Here is a 16,877-nt window from a genome sequence, read left to right on the forward strand (position 1 = left end):
AATTGACTAAATAAATACATAACAAATAAAAGTGAAAATAAAAACATATATAAAAAATATAATAAAAAAATTAAATACAAAAAATAAATATATAATGTAAATAAATTATATATCCCTAAATAAATAAATACAAGTAAAAAAAAACCGAGATAAAAAAAATTAAATAAATATAAAAATTGATTTCGACCTGACAGAGCGTCTGCAGCATGAAATGAATAAATGTGAGAGCAGAGCATTTTTATTTATTGATTGATATTTAATTATATTTCTATATTTTTGTATTGATTTCAACATTTATTTTCATATTTATTTATTTAGGGATATATATATATATATATATATATATATATATATATATATATATATATATATATGCGCGTGTATTTATAGTGCAGATGATGGGCCTATGTGGTCGGCATATCGGACCATTTCTGTTGTTGTTGGGTGGGAGTTTCCAGCTATACAGCTTAGGGGAAGCACAACAGGATGTCCTTTTCCACATTCCTCCATGATAGAATAACTCTGTGTACAAGTCGTAGACTTTGTTTTTTTGGTAAATGTTTCTACCAATAAGACATTTAATGCACAAATATTAACACAGGTCAATGTGACACTTCAATAAGGAACAATCATGTTGTTTTTTTCATTGACTTGGCGATTTTAAGAAGCTCTCTGAGTGTGAGTGGGACAGCTGGGAATCCCACTTTACTATCATGTCACATGGTACATGCACTCGATCCCCCTGATCCTTCCCCTCATCCCATTCTCTCACTAATGCTGTCTACAGCACGGGAGAGAGGGAAAAAAAGCTTGAGGGATTTAGATGAGAAGGGACAGCACAGACAAAGAGCAAGGCGAAGGAAAAGCGGTGTGAGGCCAACATTTCAACCAGCAAGATCGCGATGAAGGGAAGATGGGAACATGGAAGGTAGATACAAATAAAATGGCTGCATTTTATGGAAAATTGTTTACTTTTATGAGATGAACAAACCAAAATAGCACATCTACTAAGGGTGAGAAGAGGAGAAAAAAAATGTTCCACTTCCACTTTAACAAGCTTATGATGACTGGAAGTCACCCAGAGTCTTGCTGAAGCACCATGGACCAGGTGAGCCAGAACACACACATTTACCCTTACTGTGCTGATAATTTAGAGGACTTTTAACTCCCTTCTGTTATGTTGCTGGTGAAATTAATCGAGTTTTTTTTTTTTGCATGGAGTGGCTTTAACATTCATGTTAGGTTAGTTTCTCAGCAACGGCAATAATGTTCCCGGGTCATTTTGACACATTTAATGATAAAAACGCATCCCAACCCAATAAACATTATTAACAGTTTTCATTGCAAATATTTGAAATGAACATCTTTTTTAAACAAGTTTCATCATGGGTAAAAGGTTTCAATTTGAGCCGGGCTATGTTCCAAAACATCCAATAAACATTAGTAACAATTTTAATTGAAAATATGTCAAAGTGAACTATTTTAATTGATGAGGAGTTTCATAGAAAAAAATATCCTCAACTTTAAAATGGGTCCATTTGACCCCGATATGTTTAATATTCCAAAAGTATTCCGATAAATATTTAGCATTAAATTGAAAATAAATTTGCAAATGGTTTGCTACAGCCATGCTAATGATTAAGTAAAATTATTTGTTGTTTTCTACATTATCCATTGATTATGTCATGTTGATCAAAATATAATATGATAGAGATCTGGACATTTACGTCATGCAATGGGCATTTTGGCAGCAGAGAAAACGCGTCTGCCACTTTTAATAAAAGGCAAACGCCACACTTTAACAATGATTGACAGTTGTTGTGGACCAGCAATGTGTAGCCAATGGATCACAGCAGCCATAAAAAGGGTGAACAAGACGGAGGATTTGGGATCCTCCTCAATGCTTGTGTAGCAATCAGCAATCAATTACTGAATTAGTTAGTTGTGTAGATGTAGTTATTAAATGAAGGCAAAAGACGTGATCTGGCACTTTGTACATTGTGGCAAAATCAGTGCCTGTGCCTGTTACCACACACAAAATGTGGGGTAAATAATCAGTTTTGTTCATTTGTGCTGCTACGGTTTAATAGATATTACACAGTTGAATTAAATAACTGACCATAAAGACTTTTTACGGCCGAATTGGCAGATGCTAAGATGTTAATGTACCTAAATAACACTGCCAAGACTTGCGTGAAACTGCTCACTTCGATGGCATTTTGACCACACATAAAGGAGAAAAAAATCTGGATTTTACAAACTTGTAAAGCCTTTGTATGATCAAATTTGAAAGTACTCAAGAAAGAAATTCCACATAGCAGCGTTGCCGAAATGTGGTCTTCATTCAAGGCTAAACACTACCACTTTTGTCCGCTTTTGTCCACATGGTGCTGCCATAACCAACAAAAACTGAATATTTCTAAGCCCTGCTTTAATTTTGAAATTGGTCATCTTATCCTGAGAAACAAATGCCACAGAAGGTTTAATAACTTCTTTCCATAAAATGTCATGAATGGCCAGTATAATATACTACACTATACACTACATACATATGACATACATTTATTTTCATATATGTTTTAAAGGTGGGGTCTTTAGTTTTGTCCGTTTGTGTTTGTAAACACAACCGTTTGTGTTTGTAAACAACCAATTCAAAACTGACTCCTCCCATGGCTCAACCCCCACTCTTCTCGTCAAAATTGCGCCTGCCTTCAGCGACACGCCCCCCGCTCTGTGATTGGCTGAAGGGGTAAACATACAGTTTCCGCCCACAAACGTCCCTCTCATGGCAAAACACTACAAAATGGCAAAATACAGGCTGGGGTGGTGGTGGATGATGACAACATCACCACAACACATTAACAGACGCCCAGAGGTGTTGATTGAGAAGGATTACATGTGTATACATCCAGTGTTTAAGAAGTGTTTATTTTTGAGTGAAAACTAAAGACCTCACCTTTAATGTTGTCTCAAGTGTGTGAGGGCTAGTTGAGTTTAATTCACCGTAGGCTATTGTAGATTTCAATGGTAAAATCATGTTTGAGTTTTCTTATGTTTTGGTAACCTTGTCATCATCTGATACATTTGCACCTAAATCAGTCTACGCTGGAAACAAACAAAGATGTAATGCTACTTTGATTTCAGTCACTGTCTTTAAAACCAACAGTCACTTTATTCAAATTCATGCAGATTTATCTAAAGATAAATAGTTACTGTATTTCCTATATTGTATATATCCATGTTGTATATGTATCTAGCTATTGATTCATTTATCTACCTACCATCAAGCTATTTACAGTATCTATCTGCACAAAGACACAAATTGTATTGTTTTCCTAACCAATTGGCTGGGTAGCTGGGATTTTGAAACTGGGCTTCTTTTACCCAAGAAGGGTTGGTGAATTATTTTGACCTATCAGATTGGGTTGAATATTGGATTTGGTCAGGCTGTAGCTGGTCACCATTTGGATAGTGGTGTAGAGTGGTGTACTGAAGTTGATGTAAATTTAGGAAACATCAGCCATGGCTGATGGCTCAGGGGGACTAATGCTGATTTTGGACACAGCATTGTTCCTGTGAGGGTGGATGGTAACATCCACTTGGGTCCCTTCCCTTGATCGTAGTTCATTTTGTGTTGATTAGGGGCAGATATTACAAGTTTTACTTCTTTCTTTCTCCTTTCATTTTGAAATGAAATCAAATTAAATCCCTCTCCATAAATTTTGATTGGTTGAAATGAAGTGACGTCCGTAGAGATTTTGCCGGCTTAAACAGCACTTTTGAGTGAGCCTGGTTTGTTAAAAAGTGATCAGCCTGCGTCAGGCTGTCAGCATCAATCTGTGCGAAGCCATTTTTATCTATTAAACTGCCTTTGAAAAGTAATCGGATGGTTTTCGCCATCCTGCTTGCTGCAGGCTAGCTAGCAACAAGTGGCTAACACTAGAGATGCTAACACTGCGCTGAATGCTGGCAACAGGCGCCGTATAATACAATCTCAGTGTAATTAAGTAGTTTTTTTTTAGTGTCCTTACTTAGTAATTGAACTTGATTTCAAATCGACGTGTCGTTAACGTCGAGGTTTGACTTGATTCTGTGTATAGTGCAGTGGGGCAATTTTGGGTCATTTTACTTGGAATAAAATACATATTCACGGGATTTTATGGTAGACTGCACTCGGCCTGAAAGTGGACGCATCTTAATTTTCGTGCCAGGTTAACTGCCCATTTGATTTATTTTTAATCAGTCAGACTGCCTACCTACCTAATTAATGAAGCCGCACGAGACAAATGTCTGCCGACCAGTTCTATTTGGTTTCCTCCCACATTCTTAGGTGGGAATAGGAGCGTATATAGGAGTGTGAATGTTTCTCCGTATGTGCCCTGCAATTGGCTGGCAGCCTCAAGTTAGTTCAACTACACTCCAGTGACGCTAGTGAAGCAAGTGGTGACGATGGATGGAAGGCACAATTTATGACACAAGATTTTGGGTATTCAAAAAAATATGCACTGAAATGACGACAACCATCACACTGCACTGGATCCAGTATCCATTACCCTGACATTTTTGTACTGTTGACCAAATTGGCTTACTATTGGCTTTCAAATTGCTTTAAGACCAAGCTCATCTGTACTAAGGTGTGGGGCTGTGCGTTGTAACTTGGGTATGCATGTGTATGTACTTGTGCAAATGTGTATTTTTTTTCTCCGCTCCAGTTCACTCAACTTCATCTGTGCTTAAAATAGAATTATGAAAGCTCGTCGTTTGTGTGCGTGTGTACATGCATTTGTGTGTGTCGGTTTCCTTTAGAGTGCTCTCCCTGAGGGAACATCCAGTTTGCAGTGTTTGTAGTAATACATATATCTCTATCTATCTATCTATCTATCTATCTATCTATCTATCTATCTATCTATCTATCTATCTATCTATCTATCTATCTATCTATCTATCTATCTATCTATATATATATATATATATATATATATATATATATATATATATATATATATATATATATATATACATGAATCACCTTGTGTTCATACTGTAGTTCTTTGTAAACAGATCTACTGTGTCCAGCAACAGCGCCAGCTTCAGTTTGTGTCCCAATTGGCCATTTCACGTCATAATCATTCAGTCCCTCGATGGGCTGAAATTGGTGTTGTTGGTGTTCTTCTTCTCCAGACTCCTAATGAGGTGGATTACAACATATTGTGGTACATAGCGCCACCTACTGCACAGGAGGGGCATACAAATTAGTAGGCATCTGATTGAAAAAAATGGGAGGCTATACTGGCAAGACGTGCGGCGCCATGCCCCGGTGCCGTGTTGTGTCAATCATTTGGTGCCTGTAGGGTCCATTCTCATTTGAGCAGGGGCACGTGCCACCCCGGCCTCCCCTCTGGCTCTGCCAGTGCATGGTAGGCCTCCAAGTAGGCTTTGAAGCCAGATTGCCTATCTACTGAGGTGCCGAAAAAAGGAGACATTTCAGTCAAGACTGAGGGATAGTGCTGTATTATAGTGGGCTATGTTGGAAATCATTTCTTTGATTTCTGCGTGTTCAAATAAATTCAAAGTTGAAATCTGTGAACAAGTTTGCCAGCTTTATTTCAGATTCTGAAAGCCACTTGGAGCTACTGCTCAATCATCGCAGCTCACCCACAAATGTGTCCTTCTCAAAGTTCATGCATGCATATATACAGAAATCGTTCCCACCCCCTCCATTGACAAAGAAAGTACCATTTGGTCTATCCGAACATGTGACATTTCCTCTCACAACAAGTCTACACACCCCCTCTTCTTATCTTAAACACTTCCTAAAGGATGTGGGCACCATCTCCCTGCACAGAGCACAGCCCCCGAGGAAGAGACTGTGCCCCCCCTTTGATCTTGTCCTGTCAGCAGAGTGAAATACAATCAGGCCATCTCCCATTGAGTTCTTTCAGTCCTTAACAGATGTGAGGTAAACAATTGGCTTCCTAGATAAACTATTGAACTCTGTAGCAGCTTTGCACCAGAGATTCCCGCATATCTGCCTTGTGGATTCCGACACCTCACTTCCTTAGGGGGAAAAACAGACCACATTCCACTGACATATAGGAACAGTTTTACATATCTAACTAAAATCAAAAACACTTTGAAGAATATATATGTAAAACAGAAAAACAATGTTAATAATTCTAACATTCCCTCATTTGAACTATGCTATAGTTCAACACATTAGATATTGTTTTTAAAGGAAAATGCCAGCGGCATCCTCATCCCCCTCATTCGAAGCAACAGGAGACATCCATTGATTAGCAACAGCTACCATCATATGAGACGACTTATTTTGTACATCCTGTTTCTCAATCGCAGTGGTAATAAGTCTTTGGCAAAGTGAACGAATACATGGAATAAAACAACATCCACAAATCGTTAATAACGCAGTGAAAACAGCCGCAGATATCAAAATTGAGGAAATCAAAGCTTTATAACGGCCAAACACATTCATCCAATTATCCCATACAGAAGTATCTACACCTGATTGCTCCTTCATTTTCTTATTGAGTGTTCGCAGCCCTTCAATTGTAATTGTCAGACTTCCATCTGGAGCAGTATTGTTAGGAATAAAAGTGCAACACTGATCTCCAAACATTGAGCAAACTCCGCCCTTTTCTGCCAGCAACATATCTAGTGCAATTCGATTTTGGAATGTCATCAAAGATGTGGCGGCTAACTGACCGCGTACAGCCTCAAAGCCAGACTGAGTCCAATTTCCTAGCCTTTGTACATTATAATGTATATAATTAATTCTATCTACATTTTTGTTTATGGTGCACCACCAGCAAATTACAGATTTGAATCCTGAGAGTACTTGATCAGTTAATTTGTATTCATCTGGCACACCTCTTGGTACTCCAATTGCATCAATGTAGGTGGGAACATTCTGCTCTTGCCAAGAATGTCGTTTGGTCCTCTGAAAAGAAGGAGGTTTTGGTTCCCAATTATCAATCATTTGTAACAGGTTATCAATAGAGATGGGGTAGATTTGTACTGGCATGAGAAGGGTTATGAGGGCACAATATCCTTTTGTATTTAAAGGCAACTTATCAAATATTCTGTTGTCACCGCACCACCAGTATATGTCCGCTCTGGATTTCGGTTGGAACTTCTGTCCCACATCTACTATTGACACGCACTGAGTGATGTGATTTAATTTCCCCAATTGTTCTCCAGTACCTGTCATTTTAATACATGTAAAATTACCATTTGCAACTGTGTTTGAAAATACTGGTTTAGTTTTCTGCCAATCGACAAGGGGATACACCTTATCCCATTTCGAGCATTTGACATTGGGGACAGCCTTATTCATTAGTTCCATTATACAGTGATCATCTATTTTAGCCGGAATGATTCTCAATAAAGGACGCGGACCTACACATACCACACAGTTGTTTTTATCAGAGGCTCGAGCCGCTTCATTCGCCAATAATAGCCAATTGTTACTGCCCCCGGAAAATCCTTTTGTAACCCGAAACCTCTCAACTATTCCCTCAGTTGGTACGCTGACCGCCTTTACTCCGCTCTCCATTGTGTATTTAGTCATTTTTGGCTGTTCTAAATTACTCATTGTTTTATTTACGCATACCAAAATGGGGAAATATGGGTCATGTCCGGAGAACCAGGCCCACAACAGAAATCCAAAACAGGAGGCGTTATCAATTGTTGTGTTAGGCGACCGTAATTTACCTTCTGGAAAAATAAAGTTCATATAGAGTCGCCCCCCCCATATTACGCAATGTTATTCTTTTGCTAAAGAAGACTGCCTCCCCACTAGTTCCCGGACGCCAGTATCTTCCATCCTGTGTTGTTATTAGAGCATTCCAATCTCGTCGTACATGACCTGTCAAATACCACCAGTATTTTATCCAATCTTCCCCCTTAGTCTGTCTCCCCCTACCAAATCCCTTTAAGGATTTAATAGGAATTTTAACAGAAGTGTTTGTATTTGGAGCAACTGTCACAGCAATTGATTTATCAGAAGTCCAGAATGTGACCCAGGGATTATATATAGACTTAATACTTCGCTTAATACGATACGTTGTAATTGCGTTCAAAGTTGTGTCAAAAGGCTGACAAAAATACCAAGTCAACATGAGTAGAAAGGTCGCAGTACAGCAGAAGGATATGTTTTGCAGCTTTGAAGCCATCTCGTGATGAAGTTCTTTGAAGGTCTTTTTTGAATGAAAAGAGTGTCGCAATAGTTCGTCTCTTTCTTTAAGAATTTGGGGTAGACTACCCAAATTCTTCGATTTGCCACCTGGGATTATTCTGCCCAAAATGTGACTTCTTCTTGGAATGATTGCCCAAGAAAAGGCACTTGCTCTTGATCCTCGTACAATAAGATTGAATGATGTCCTCAAACGCCAGCTCCGGAATTGGACATCGGGACATCAGCTGACGTTGTTTTCCCAGTTGGAGGTGATGAGATTGATGATCATCAGTTGATAAGATATCTGAGCCTGGCACGTCTCCTTTACAGTTGTGGAATTTCCTCTCTCCTTTCAACCTGAGAGCGTCTCTCCTTTCAACCTGAGAGCGGAATATGTTTTTAGTCTTCTCATAAACCCACATAAATTTTATTTGGAGGAAAAACCCTGATAGTTTTGTTAGTTGGGATTAGTAAATATTATTTGGTTGAGATCCGTAGGTCCTGTGCTGTTGGAACAGGAAAAGATCTATTTTTGTGACATTAAAATAGAGCCCAGCCTTTGATTGAGTTGAATGACATTCGCTCATTCATTACTATAAGACAGAGCTTGTAAATATTTATTTTTCAAATAGGTTTTGTTCAATAATAGGTAATTTTTTACCACGACTAAATTTGTTCTAAATTTGCATAACTGTGCCTTTCATATCATATATTCTCTTCCCAGAATCCCATGATCGGCCGAATCCTGGCATGCTGGGAAAAACTCACATATATTCATATTATCTATACTCTTTTGCAAACACTGGGCTCCAAACATTACATTTTTCACATGTGATTCTGAGATAAAAGATATAATATAATATAATTACCTTCATTCGGCGAATATGCATTATTGTCCATGCTTGCTTCTGACTTACCTTTTCTTCCGCTCTTGTTTTGTTCCCTGTAGATTTCTCCAAACTCAAACTGTGAATTTTCCCATCAAACTCACCCTGTCAAATGGAGTGTAGGCGATACCCCACAACCTTTGTAATTTTGTTTTTAAGTTTGTTTTTCATTCTCTAACCCACAACCTTTTAATTTTGTATTGAATTTTCTAATTCATCTACCTTGGTTAATATCTTAAACACGAACTGTCCTTCTGTTCATTCCTCCCTCATTTTGGCAAAGATCTACAGATCTTTACAAACACGCATTGCACTTCAAAGGAAGACACATCAAAAAACCCCGTTAGCTCATAAATAAGGACTGCCAGACTACAGCCCCCGCAAAATACGTCGTAAAATTCACAACACTCAAAATCAGATTGTGAGGCAACCGAGATAGCCGCAGGACACTGCAAAAAATTAGCACAATCAGATAAAAACTAAAACACTAAATGTGAAAACTTTGGAGACATGAAAAACAATACCACTAGATTTAAGCAAACTAAAAATGATTCAGAAACTACTAATCAACCCCACCTCTTCTACAGATTAGTGGGGCTCGTAAAAACACAGCACAAAAAATATCTCTGGGATTTATAAATCACAGTGCTGTGAGAAAAAAATAAATAATCGAAAATGAATCATCAAATTATCAGTTATTTGTTGAATAACAATATCTCAGTATGATAAGATGTAAGTTTCAATATTATGTCCATAGAACATATACTTAGATAATACACATTTATAACATATACTATTGTGAAGACTTCTGGGAAGACTTCTACTTAATGCTGCACTTCGTATTTAACTTTAACTGCAGCTGGACGGAGCCCAGAAAAATTTTCCCCACAGGGAAAACAAAAGTATATCGTATCGTATTAGTTAAATTCCCATTGTACCAATTCAGAAACTGATTATCCCAAGAAAATAGGCAGACATTTAGTAGGCCCTTCTCAACAATAAAATAGAGGAACTAAGATTGAAATAATTTTTTTCCAATCCCTCATTCCAAATACACATATGTCGTGTTCAATTTCCTGAAATACCTTGCTATAGATCACAGTTCCCCATCCAACACATTAAAAATGCCTTGCATATCACTATGTAGCATATCTCAGAACAAGGATCACATCCCCAGCAGAAGGCAGGACGGCAGCTGTTGTCAATGTTCAATCCTGGCCAGCAGGGCGGCTGCTGTGGCAGCAATGTTCAGAGCAGGCATTTAGATTTCCTCTGGATGCAAAACAGCCATAGGGGAGAAGTCACTGGAATGAGACGTGTACACAGTCACTGGGCATTGAGGAATTTGAGCATTATGATTGTCTGTCGGCACGGGAGGAGAATGACTGTGCTGCGGCGCGAAGCTCTTTGACTCTTTGTCACGTACATCCAAACGTTGGAAATTGCTGTCTGCAATGGCGGGCTCGATGACACATAGTCTTTCTGAGAGCTCACCTGACCAAAAAATGCACACTCGTTGATGCAATGCATTAAAAATGCCAGATTGAGGATGTGGGATTATAGCAAGATATTTCACTTCCCGTTTTCTTAAAAATATTTCAAACTTGTTCTTTTTAGAATGCCCCTCAAAAACAGCCACTAGAAATACTTGCAAATACAACGTATCCGCAGAGCTGGGCGCATCCCGTTTGCAGATAGTCATCAAACCCCATCCGCTTTGGAACTCTAAGCATCAGTTTCTGAAATGACACACTCAGAAAAAAACAAATATTAAACATCATAATCATTATGTTGACTACAAAAACATTTATAACTTCTCATTCAACTATCCTAAATCCAGCCACAGCTGTACGGATATAGGGATAATTATTTTAACTCAACATAGCTCAATACAAAATGCTATTATTTCATCATTATTCCTTTTGTTGCAATTGCCCAAAAAAGAAAAAGTTAACCTGGCTCGTCTTTATCAAAAATAGTATAGTATAAAAGACACTAAAAAACAAAAAGAAAATAAAAACACTAAATTAATATTTTTCTACAAGAACTTAGCAACAGCCTTAAAAAACTGTTACTTATTTTGTTTTATCATCCTTCTCTTACCTATGAAAGAGAAAAACTCACAATACGAGGACACATGACTAATCCCCCACTCACACTCAAACCCCCTCTTTTTCCATACAGAGGAGGAGAGAAAATTTCTTCATTTAGCATCCCTCAACATCGCAAAACCCATTTTATCCCATTCCCATTAATAAAACAAACGCCACTATCACAACAGTCTCATCTCACACAAAACAACACCAAACTCAGTTAAAATACTGAAGAAAAACAAACAAAATTCCCATATGCACATTTCTCACTCCCAAACCCCCACCTTTCAAAAGCCAGGTCACACACTCAAAAAGCATACGCACACACTCTTCAGTCATTATAAAATAACAAACGGTGTTATCCTATCAATTCGTTGTCTACAAATCTTATAGCATTTAAACCGCAGTTTTATACGGTGATTTCAGTAAATGGGTTAACTTCGAACAAACCACCCGTAAACTGCTCCAGAAATGCTGGAGTCATTTTAGCATCAAATTCAGCCTTTTTCAATACCAACAAAGAAAATACAAAAGTCTGACATACTATTTTGTCCAGCGAAAGCTTTTTATACAATCGATCCATAGTTTGTTTGTTCATTGTATATCGACGCTTTTTTTTTCCCGCACGGCGACTCACAAGTCCCGACTCTAAACCGGAAGCGCATTCAGGACAAACCATTCTGTATCCGGGTCGAAATCGCCTCCATTTTGTTTATAGGCAATTTTTACTTTCGTTGTAGGGTGAAGACGGTGTTTCCACCCTACCCCACCCCCCAAAGTGTGTTATGTGCCCTATATGTCTATAAAAGTGTATTGTGCAAACCTAGTGTAGTGAGTTAAGAGGAGTGACCAGAGGGGCCCTCCCCAACCGGGCGGGGGCAGGAGGCGCACCGGCCCACCAAGCCCCCACCCACCCCACCAGGACCCCGGCGGGCATATGGGACCCGTCCGGCGGGGCGATAGGGCTCGCCCCCCGGATACTGGGTCCCGCCCGAGGTGCCAGGACGCCCACTGGAGCGGGGTGGGCACGACATCAAACCCCAACCACCCCCGCCGGCCCCCGTAGCACCGAGACCCGGGCCATGGATGGAGCCCCCGGCCCAGGGGAGGGGAAGGAAGGCGTACCGGGGAGGGGGAAGGGAGGGGGGAAGGAGACGACAAGAAGGGCAGGGGGCAGCGGCAGGGACGCAGAGAGAGGGGGAGAGGAGGAGGAAGGGTGACGAGGGAGAAGGGACAGGGAGGCGGAGGACGGGCGGGGAGAGGCGAGGAGGGAGAGGCAGCAAGGGGGAGGAAGGGGGAGGGGAGAGGGAACCACCGGGCACCCCGGCGGCCCACAGGCCCCGAACCGCGTCGCCGGGCCCAGAGCGACGGACCGCGCCGGAACGGCGCCGCCCCCGACACCAGGGAAAGCCCCGCAACGCAGCACCCCCCAAGAGACCCAGGGAACGGCCAAGACGCAGCCGCCACCCAGCAGCCAACAGAGGGGCAGACCCGCCCACGCCCAGCCAGGGGGGACAGCACCCACAGAATTAACCCACTGGCATGCCGTGAATCCGAATATCAACCCCTGGTGCCCATCGGAGGTGAATCCGCTCGATCCCGCTGGCAGCAGCCGGGTTCCTGACTATAGAAACACAACCATTAGTTACAAATTGCCTAATACAGAAACATCAATGCAAGTTATAACGCTGCTGTGGCTCTCGCTAACAGGCAGAATTAAGATCCAAGTTTAGGTTAAAAAATTCTATATACGTAGACCATGTTTCTTTAAATTTTGACATTTGGTTTTTATTTGAGGCAGATATTTTTTCCATTAAAATATGATTTATGAGGAGGTTAGACCATTGGTCGATATTCAAAGTTTGTTTATTTTTCCAGTTAACAAGAATTGTTTTTTTTGCGATAGTAAGGGCTACAAGTATAGATTGAAATTGTTTATGTGGTAAGTCAATTGTTGTTAAGTCACCTAGCAAACACAAGTTTGGAGAGAACGGTATCCTACAGTCCAAGACAGCGGAAAGTTTTTCTAAGACTTTAGTCCAGAAACACATAACCGGAGTACATAACCATAAAGCACGAAAATAAGTGTCTGTAAACACTGGAGACAAATGTCGGAGTCTGAGAGTCCCATTTTTTTCATCATATATTGAGTAATGTATGTTCTGTGAATAATTTTATATTGGATAAGTTGTAAATTTGTGTGTTTTGTCATTTTAAAAACATTTTCACAAACTTGAATCCAAAAGACAGATTCCGGAGCTATAGACAAGTCTGTTTCCCATTTTGAGATGGGTAAAGACGTTTTATCAGTATATGAAAGTAACTTATATATTTTTGAGAGTTTTTTTGTTGTTGTCGGAGAAAGCTTGGTAATATCTTTAGCTAAAACAGGCGGTTTGAGCGTACCCTGGAGTGTTGGAATTGGTTTCTTTATCATACTTTTAACTTGCAAATAATGTAAAACACACACACAAAACACACACTTCTGCAAAAAGACAGATGGGTGTGTCACAGCCCTTTAACATTGAACACAAGTCACATTGTTTCTATTTTATACAACATCAGTGGTGTCTGTGCGTGCGTGCATTTGGATAATCAAACTTCTTTCTACTACAACTTTTACTTTCACCTTACGCTGCATTTCCCTGTTCTCCTGTCTATTTTCTTCAGTCCTTTTAGTGTCCCACTGTTCTTAGCTAACCTCTTTCTCTGGATCCACGTCTGCATATCCTCATTCCACCAGCAAGCCTCCTTATCGCCTTTCCTTCCAGATGACACACCAAGGACTGTCCTACCTGTCTCCCTGATTACCATCCAGAGCCTCAACTCCTTCCTGAAAGTCATACAGCACTCATCCTTTTTCAGCTTCCACCATTCCGTCCTCTGCTCTGCCTTTGCCGTCTTTGTCTTCCTCACCACCAGAGTCATCCTACACACTACCATACTATGCTGTCTGGCTACACTCTCACCTACCACTACTTTGCATTCACTGATCTCATTCAGATTACACCGTCTACACAAGATGTCGTCTACCTGTGTACTCCTACCTCCACTCTTGTGGGTCACCCTATGTTCCTGCCTCTTCTGGAAGAAAGTGTTCACGACAACCATTTCCATTCTTTTTGCAAAGTCAACCACCATCTGTCCTTCTGCGTTCCTCTCCTGGATACCAAACATGCCCATCACCTCCTCATCTTCTCTGTTTTCTGCACCATGTCCATTGAAGTCTGCACCAATGGCAACTCTCTCACTTTTAGGGATGCTCTGCATTATTTTGTCCAACCAAATATTCCTAGCTTCAGGCTCATCACTCTGACTCTCTTTTTACCTCCAGGACGTTCCTAACAAACATCTTTCACAATAAGTCCTACTCCATTTCTCTTCCTATCTACACCATGTTAGAACAACTTGAACCCTGCTCCTAAACTTCTAGTTTTGCTCCCTTTCCATCTGGTCTCCTAAACACGAACACACCTTCCTCCTCTCCTTCTTCGACCAACAGTAGTCCAGTTTCCACCGGCACCCTGTAGGACAACAGCACAGATGGCGGTCGTTGTTAACCCGGGCCTCGACCGATCCGGTATGGAAGTCAGATATTTAATTAGCATGTTTGATTTGGCCAAAGTTTTATGTTGGATGCCCTTCCTGACACAGCCCTCTGTTTTTATCCGGGCTTGGGACCGGCACAGGAGGACAGTGGCAATTTTAATATAGTGCTATCACAATATTGCCGTTATCGTTACATCACTATAAGTGAGTCACACATCGCATGACGCTACTTTTGCTTGGACTTAACTCCAGCATAATTATGAGTCTACTATGTAGACTCATAATCATGACGGAGTTAATTCTCATCATTATGTAGACTCTACATAGTGATGAAAATAAATGAAATACTCTAGATGGTGAGAGCGAGAGAGGATGGAGAACGTTTTGTGATCTGTGGCATGGAGAAATATACAAGATGAATAGTGATGGAAATCGCAGAGGCAGTCATGTGACTCAAGACTACCCAAATTTACGCACTCAAAGGGGCAGAAAAAGAGCACAGGCATGTCAGCAAATTGAAATAGAAAGGGAGATGAACCTCTCTCACGCTCTCTTTATGAGTAGGTTGGACTACATGGCCGAAGGATGCAAGGAATGTGAAGGAATGTGACAGAGGGAGGAGAAGGAGAAGGAGAGAGGGAGGGAGAGAGAGAGAAGGAGAGAGAGAGAGAGAGAGAGAAGGAGAGAGAGAGAGAGAGAGAGAGAGGGAGAGAGAGAGAGAGAGAGAGAGAGAGAGAGAGAGAGAGAGAGAGAGAGAGAGAGAGAGAGAGAGAGAGAGAGAGAGAGAGAGAGAGAGAGAGAGAGAGAGACTGGGATGCTTTGGATCTTGAAGCAATTCTGTTGGATTTTTTCTGTAGCGCTGCTAAAATCCTTTGCTCGGATGTGCTGTCTCAGTTGATCTGATTACAGGAGAGAATTCAGCCGACTATAGCTGGATAATTTTGGCACAGTGCATGGATAAAATCGCCAACAAATCATCCTTGAGCTGATGATGAGCTGGACTGAATTCGAACAAGGACAAATTCAAAACAAACAACATACAGAAACTGAGGACCTGCATGAATCCTGGTCCAGTGACACAATTGCAAGAAATCAGGAGGAATCATTCTCGAAGAGAGCAAGAAAAGAAGTCAAACTAGTTGTTTGTTTTGGTAAGCGATGATCTTGTTTACCACTCACCTGTGGCGAGCGGCAATGAATCAAGAGCACATTGAGAATAGATGAAACGTACGACTTTGTAGTCCGTGTGGAGGTGCAATGCATAGGGTTTTAAATGTGGCACCAGCCCCCTCAGGACATATATGGCGTTTCCAGTGTTCGGTGGGGGTGGACTGTAGCGACGCAGAACCTCGCTGTATCTGGTTGGCAGTGTTAAGAATTATTTCACCACAGCCAACGCCGATCTCGTCACCAAGAAAACCCGGATCCATGAGGATAATACAACACAGATTTTTGTCTTGGGTAAGATGGGGTATTTGAAACCTGTCTGAAATTGTTTAAAGCAATTTTTTAAACTGATAAATGTTGCAGATCTTAACCATCTGACCTGTTTTTATTGGCCATCATGGCTTTTTTCATGCATAAAATTTGGAGGTGGCTGACTCCGCCATGAAAGGCTCTGATTTCCTGACAACCGTTATTGGACCAGCAATAGCTACAATTGCAGTATTTTGCCAACGAAGCATGGCTGTATCAAAAATAGATAAAAGTTGCTCTCAAAACTGCCAGAGAAGAAAGCATGGCATTTTCTTACCATCCAAACAGGTATCTTAATAAAGCGTTACACTCAATTAACCTGGTCATAGCCAGATTGATAATTGTGATTCACCCAAGGGAGTTCTCCACAATATCAACCTGGGACTGCTCCATTGTGATCTTATCGGGAAAGGCGGGACATTCAGTAAAAATAATTCAAAAATAAAGCATCACACCATACTAAGCAAAATTAGCAAAAATATTAGCACTGATGTTGAATCTTCAAACAAATATATATTTAATACTTAATAAATAAATATACTTTTTGGGGAAATTCTTAGCAATATATGTATGTATGTATGTATGTATGTATACAACGATTTTGAATGGAAAACGTTTGTCTGGTCCCTGCTTTAATGATATTATTTACTGATTTTCCCAAATTGGATGGATGACATTGAA

General features: G+C 40.4%; 1 protein-coding gene across 11 annotated transcripts in view; it reads left to right on the plus strand.

Annotated features, from left to right (window-relative positions):
* The first annotated feature begins 785 nt into the window (after positions 1-785).
* Positions 786-16,877, plus strand: part of LOC147157240 (rho GTPase-activating protein 23-like) — a 94,427-nt gene continuing 78,335 nt past the window's right edge. For 4 of the 11 annotated variants that reach the window (XM_086063859.1, XM_086063869.1, XM_086063870.1 and 1 more), the window contains exon 1: positions 15,514-16,181. In XM_086063859.1, coding sequence (XP_085919985.1) covers positions 15,978-16,181 — 204 coding nt within the window. In that variant the 5' untranslated portion in view covers positions 15,514-15,977. Of the gene's footprint in view, positions 1,109-15,513; positions 16,182-16,877 lie in introns of those variants that run through there. The other 7 variants (XM_086063862.1, XM_086063864.1, XM_086063861.1 and 4 more) reach the window with 6 other exon arrangements.

Source organism: Leptonotus elevatus, chromosome 20 (genome assembly GCF_054856555.1).
Source record: "Leptonotus elevatus isolate MCC_2025b chromosome 20, RoL_Lele_1.0, whole genome shotgun sequence".
Classification (NCBI taxonomy): Eukaryota; Metazoa; Chordata; class Actinopteri; order Syngnathiformes; family Syngnathidae; genus Leptonotus; species Leptonotus elevatus.